Source organism: Eschrichtius robustus, chromosome X, assembly GCF_028021215.1.
Source record: "Eschrichtius robustus isolate mEscRob2 chromosome X, mEscRob2.pri, whole genome shotgun sequence".
Lineage (NCBI taxonomy): Eukaryota > Metazoa > Chordata > Mammalia > Artiodactyla > Eschrichtiidae > Eschrichtius > Eschrichtius robustus.
Genome location: NC_090845.1, coordinates 19,246,230 through 19,253,227, shown reverse-complemented (window position 1 = coordinate 19,253,227; position 6,998 = coordinate 19,246,230). Strand labels below are relative to the sequence as shown.

The 6,998-nt window shown below is 42.7% G+C and overlaps 1 protein-coding gene across 3 annotated transcripts in view; it reads right to left on the bottom strand.

The window, feature by feature from the left end:
* Positions 1-1,503: 1,503 nt before the first annotated feature.
* Positions 1,504-6,998, bottom strand: part of SMS (spermine synthase) — a 52,181-nt gene continuing 46,686 nt past the window's right edge. For all 3 annotated transcript variants that reach the window (XM_068533899.1, XM_068533898.1, XM_068533900.1), the window contains exons 10-11: positions 3,393-3,508; positions 1,504-2,029 (exon numbers count right to left, since the gene is read on the bottom strand). In XM_068533899.1, coding sequence (XP_068390000.1) covers positions 1,990-2,029; positions 3,393-3,508 — 156 coding nt within the window. In that variant the 3' untranslated portion in view covers positions 1,504-1,989. The remainder of the gene's footprint in view (positions 2,030-3,392; positions 3,509-6,998) is intronic.

The following is a 6,998-nucleotide window of genomic DNA, read 5'->3' as shown; positions in this document are numbered from 1 at the left end:
CAGGAGGAGGAATGTTCTCGGTTGACACTTACTGTCTCAAAACAGACACTGGATATTTCATTTTTAATGCTTTGCCTACTACAAATTCATCGTAAATGAACTCATTCCATTGATAAAGCATAAAACCTTTTAAAAAACAACAGGGGGACTTCCCTGGTGGCGCAGTGGTTAAGAATCCGCCTGCCAATGCAGGGGACACAGGTTCAATCCCTGGTCCGGGAAGATCCCACATGCCGCGGAGCAACTAAGCCCATGCGCCATAACTACTGAGCCTGTGCTCTAGAGCCCACGAGCCACAACTACTGAAGCCCACGTGCCCTAGAGCCCACGCACCACAACTCCTGAGCCCACACGCCACACTACTGAAGCCCGCGCGCTCTAGGGCCCGTGTGCCACAACTACTGAGCCCGTGTGCCGCAACTACTGAGCCCGTGTGCCGCAACTACTGAAGCCCGCACGCCTAGAGCCTGTGCTCCGCAACAAGAGAAGCCACTGCAATGAGAAGCCCGCGTGCCGCAACGAAGAGTAGCCCCCACTCGCCACAACTAGAGAAAAGCCCGCAGGCAGCAACAGAGAGCCAACACAGCCAAAAACAAATTTTAAAAATAAAAAAAATTTTTAAATTAAAAAATTTGAAAAAAAAAGCAAAACAGGATAACCCAGGGCTTCCCTGGTGGCGCAGTGGTTGAGAGTCTGCTTGCTAGTGCAGGGGACACGGGTTCAAGCCCTGGTCTGGGAGGATCCCACATGCCGCGGAGCAACTGGGCCCGTGAGCCACAACTACTGAGCCTGCACGTCTGGAGCCTGTGCTCCGCAACGAGAGGCCACGATAGTGAGAGGCCCGCGCACCGCGATGAAGAGTGGCCCCCGCTTGCCGCAACTAGAGAAAGCCCTAGCACAGAAACGAAGACCCAACATAGCAATCAATCAATCAATCAATCTTTAAAAAAAAAAAAAAAACAAACAGGATAACCCAGTGATGTTCAACAATCCAGGTCAATATAACCTCACCTTTGATGTGGATTGTGACCCACAAGTACACTACCACGCTGTTACACGTACTTCCTTAGGTGAGTTTAAGCTGCTCTTGTGGCTGTGGGCCTCTCCACAACTGCCATCTATCTATGCATCAAAAAACTCAGAAAACGTCACAGCAGCATTCCAAAGTGGACTTTATTTTCACATCTAATATACCAATAAGAGTTGGAATAGAAAGAATCTTCTGACTTTCAACTTTACAGTAAGGCCAAATCTTTTCCTATCCTTAGGTCAATTTTATAATGAAGAACTGGTGAATGTAATAGGTTGTGTGTCATTTACCACGGTGGTAAATGAAGTCATTACTGCTGTTCAAAAAAGGCCCTAAGGCCATCCTATTAGAAAGAGATAAATGGCACCGAGTGATATAACAGAACTAAAAAAAGACCAAGGAGACATCTTTGTTCTGTGAGATCAGAAGTGAGAAAGAGAAGACCTGGCTGAAATAAAACAACAGACACATGAAATTTCTCATTTGTAATTTTAATCGAAGCATTGCTATTCATTTTTTAAAGTCTTTCCTTATAAGCACCAAATTGTAATACCTATGTCAATTTGGGGGGGAAAGAAACTCCCGTCAAGAGCTTCCCTCCAGAAGAAAACAATGATGTTCATTCCTCCAAACAACCAAATTCGAAGTCTACCAAAACAGAAACAAAAAAAGCCCACACAGAAAAACAAAAACAAAAACAAAAATCACATTCTAGGGGTTCAGTGCATTTAGCAGCCTTCACTGTGCTGTCTAATCATCCTTCAGCTGACTTTCAAAAAAATAACACCCTAGCTCATCAAAATATACATTTTGCATTTGATTTTTAAATTAAAAAATAATTAAAAAAAGGAAACTTGAAGGAATTCACAATCAATTGCCTGACTCCTTTCGATGTCACGTACAGCATACGAAGGTCAGGAAGGCTATTTGCAGCACACATGATTAGGGGAAATTGATTTTCAAGGTTTAGCTTTCTTCCAAACAGTGTAAAATACCCACCTGGACAAGGAGTCAAGGAATAAGCACAGGTAATTCAAGGAAGAACAGGCATCACTTAAAATCTGTTTACTGGCCTACAAACTGGAAGATGGATGAAAGCTTCAGAGCTTACAGCACTGTGGTAATGAGAATGAAGGCCTCTTAAACAAGGGCACTTTGCAGCCAGGATGCCCACCACCTGTGACGTCGTGGGGGGGGGGGGGGGTTGGCGGGTGAGCAAAGAAAAGATTAAAGGGACACAAATATTCTCTCAGGTAACACTTCTGCTTCCAAGGACTCTAAAATGTTTTGGGGAATCAGTACGAGAGAATGAGGAGGAGAGGAGAGACAAAGACAAGAGGGGGGTGAGAAGTGGGGTGGGGGGATGGGAGGAAGAGAGAAAGGAGGGAGGTGGGAGAAGGAGAGGGAGCTAGGAAGGGGGGAAAAGGTGGAAGGATGGAGAGGAAGGGGAGCCAGAGGGTGAAAGCCTTTTCTCCAGGTGTCATCAACTGCCTTCTAAATTCTTTCAACGTATAAAGAAGAGCTGGCTATAACAAATGCTCGCCTGTTCGCCAGGGAGAGGTGTCAAAGCTCTCCACAGGCCAGGAGGAACCTGGCCGCCCCTCCTCCCTGGGGGGGCTGTCATGGTCACAGAGCTCAGGCTAGCAGGCAGCCATAAAACCTGCTCTCACAGGAAGCTAGACCCCGCCACCTCCGGTAAGGTAGCTTTGGTCTGCAGAGCACAGTCCAGTTTTTAGGAGGAAGAAATGCACTATAAATTTCCAATGATAATGCTTTCATTTGGCTTTTCTCTGGGTTCTTCTTATTTCCCTGGACTAACTTTACTAAGTGGAACTAATGGAGAACATCAACATTAACTTTGTGATGCCCACCATTATTTTTAGCTCTATCTCTACTGCAAATCAGAATCAAGTGAAGTGTAGAAACTAATATTAAAGTAGGGTAACTTTAACATAAAAGGACAATGAGCTTCTTCAGTCAGCCTGCTCCAGCTGGGACCGTGTCTAGACTGGGGCTTCTGAAGCTTTAAAGTGCACATCAATCTCCTGGCAGGCTGGTCAAGACAGGTCACCGGGCCCCACCCTCCAGTGTTTCTGATTGGGCAGCAGGCTGGGGCAGGGCTTGAGAAACTAGTTCCCAGGGGATGCCACAGGTCTGGGGACTGCCTGTGAGAACCAGTGGTGCCAGACCATTAAAACCACCTGAGAAGCTGTGTCAGGCCACACCCCAGCATCTAGGGGGGGTGGAAATTAGGGCCTTACATGTACTATACAACTAATTCTGTTTCTTTAAAATGTTAAACAGGCATGGTATTTACATGGAGGTTCTGATTTGGCAACACAGTGATGTGGTCAAAGGATACAATTCCAAGTATGAAGGGACACAGACGATCTCCTTCGAGAATTCCACAGGACAATACAGGCGCCCCAGTTGTTCTTCATAGAGTGACAGGGCTTCCGTCAAATTGACACAGTTCCCCTAAATCAAAGAGAGAAAAGCAAACAATAGGATTCTTAAGTCCTACTGAGGGTCCCACTCATTTGAAGGTCTCTAATAAATGAGCAATTCTAACTTTAGATAAAAGTTCATCTCTGGGGCTTCCCTGGTGGCACAGTGGTTGAGAATCTGCCTGCTAATGCAGGAGACACGGGTTCGAGCCCTGGTCTGGGAAGATCCCACATGCCGCGGAGCAACTGGGCCCGTGGGCCACAACTACTGAGCCTGCGCGTCTGGAGCCTGTGCTCCGCAACAAGAGAGGCCGCGATAGTGAGAGGCCCGCGCACCGCGATGAAGAGTGGCCCCCGCTCGCCGCAACTAGAGAAAGCCCTCGCACAGAAACGAAGACCCAACACAGCCAAAAAATAAATAAATAAACAAATAAATTTATTAAAAAAAAAAAAAAAGTTCATCTCTGAAAATGAGATAAGGCTTCTGTACTTTCACAAATTGCACTGAGTTCTATTTATAGATCCATTAGCTCATTATCCTTCTACCTCATTTACCAAGCCATTTCAAATTATTCGTATTCGAGTATGAAGCAACAGAAAGCAGGAGACCAATTTCTCATTAGTGACACAGTCATTGTATCAACACCATGCAATTAGCAAAGATTCATACACATAACCCATTCAAAATAAGTTTTCCCAATAGTCACCACTGTGTTGAGAATGAAGTATCAAAAAGATAATGTTCTTGATTTCCAGAATAGCTTAAACTACAACCCTCTTAAGAGTCTAAGATGTTGACACAGAACTATATTCACACCTCTGTGCTTTTCCCCAAAATCTGTGATTTAAGGCATTAGAGAACAAAAGTCTATTCAGAATGTATACACTAAGGATATTCCCCAGTTCTACTCTTTATCAAACATTTTCTCTTGACTTCATTGTTCTAAATTTTCTCCCTTTTTTGCCACCCCTTTTCTGTCTCCCCAGCAGGTAGGAGTGCTCAATGAAATATAGTGGAAGTCTGCTGGGAAAGATTTATTTTTTGAAATGTGTTCTTTTTTTTAATTGTTGAAGTATAGTTGATTTACAGTATTATGTTAGTTTCAGCTGTACAGCAAAGTGATTCAGTTATATATACTATATATATTATATATAATATATATTTATCTTTTCAGGTTACTTTCCATTATAGGTTATTACAAGATATTGAGTATAGCTCTCTGTGCTATACAGTAGGTCCTTGTTGTTTATCTATTTTATATATAGTAGTTTGTATCTATTAATCCCAAACTCCTAATTTATCCCTCCTCCTCCCCTTTCCCCTTTGGTAACTATAAGTTTGTTTTCTATGTCTGTGAGTCTGTTTCTGTTTTATATATAGATTCATTTGTATTATTTCTTAGATTCCACATATAAGTGATATTTGATTCTGGACAATCAAGGATAAATACAGTGATCCGGCTCCTTCAACTTTCTTCCAGCCTCCAACTTAGACGGGATATGTGGAGCTGCAGCAGCCACTCTATGACCATTTAAAAAAAAAAAAAAGGTGAAGGGAATCAGAGATGCTGGCCAAGACATAGGAGAGCTGCTGAATGGATACAGTACCTGCCTAATTCTAGAGCAGTGATTCTCAATCTTTAATGTATGTATGTATGAATCATAGGGGGACTTATTAAAATGCAGATTTTCATTCAGTAGATCTGGGGTAGGGTTTATCATTCGAGCACAATTTCCCCCAAGAGCTTTTCATAATGGATTTAGAAAACAAGATGGGTATTTAATACCAACTATTTCCTCTTAACCTCTAAAATTCTTATATTTATTTATTTATTTTATTTGGTTGCGCAGGTCTTGGTTGTGGCAGGCGTGCTCCTTAGTTGCGGTACATGTACTCCTTAGTTGTGGCCAGCAGGCTCCTTAGTTGCAGCTCACCAGCACCTTAGTTGCAGCACATGTACTCTTTAGTTGTGGCTGGTGGGCTCCTTAGTTGTGGCTCGAGGGCTCCTTAGTTGCGGTTTGCTGGCTCCTTAGTTGCAGCTCACAGGCTCCTTAGTTGCAGCATGAGAACTCTTAGTTGCGGCATGCGTGTGGGATCTAGTTCCCCGACCAAGGATCAAACCCGGGCCCCCTGCATTGGGAGCGTGTAGTTTTAACCACTGTGCCGCCAGGGAAGTCCCAACCTCTGAAGTTCTTAACATTTGGAAGACAACTGAATATATGCGCTGATCACATTCCTTCATAAGAACTTTGCTATCAATCTGCCTCAAAATAGCCAAGTATAATGTAAGATGAAAATTATTCACAAATAAAGCAGCCTGTGATATAAGCATTCCTGAGGATGGCTTTCAAAACCAAAGAACCAACTGAACCTCTTTCTTTAGAACTATGTAAAAACATTTGTGTGAAGTTATTACGAGGCTTAAATGATAAAAGTTGTGAAAACACTTAAAGTTATAAATCTTTTAAAAATAAAAAAAAATAAAAAAAAAATTAAAAAAAAAACCAAAGAACCAGTCAGTCACGGGCAAGTGGGTAGACAGAACTATTCCAAGGGCTGGCCCGGGCGGTTTTAACCTAGCACATTCGCTCAGCACATCGTCATCTGTCAGTGCCAGCCTGTTTAGTAACCCATCATCTAGGGTCCTGCAGTGGGAACTGGCCAAAGTGCCCTTGGCCAGCATATAATTTGGTTTCAACATCAAGTTCACCATGAGAGTATATAAACACCACAAGTGTAATTTAAGATTCACAAATAGAAAACACTGCCCGGTTGTTTTTAGAACACCTCACTACCGGGGAAGCTATAGAATGGAAATGCCAGCAAGGTTCACAGTTCAAGGTTTTCCTTGCCATCTTAAAAATGACACCACGCTCTCTCTTTATACAGGGTATATGGGAAGTCCTCCTTACAAAGAATGTGGTAAAGAAATAGGATAGTTTCAAAATTGAAACATAAATAAAGCATAAATATGCTTCCCCAAAATTGTCAAAAAGCAGTTTAAAAAAGAAAAAAAAAAACCCACAGATACCTACCCCAAAAAAGTAATGTGATACATTTCACTTTTCTATATATTTAAATGGAACTACACTGTTCTTTTCTTAAGACACATGGGGGATGCATAATAACAATCTAATAGCAAAGAATTAAGAAGTTTCTCCTTGCCTCATGTTAGCTGTAGGTGACACTTGCTTTATTACTTTATAGATTTTAGTTCTGTTTGTTATCTTTTAAACAGCTTGTGTGATTTCTGTAACATAAAAAGGTCTGGACTTCCCTGGTGGTCCAGTGGCTAAGACTCCGCGCTCCCAAAGCAGGGGGCCCGGGTTCGATCCCTGGTCAGAGAACATGATCCCACATGCATGCCGCAACTAAGAGTTCGCATGCCGCAACTGAAAAGATCCCACATGCCGCAACTAAAAAAGAAGTCTGGAAGAATACCTCCTTAATGACACCATTTTTATCTAGTTCAAAAGCAAGCAAAAACAATATGATGATTTAGGAGATCACACGTGTGTAA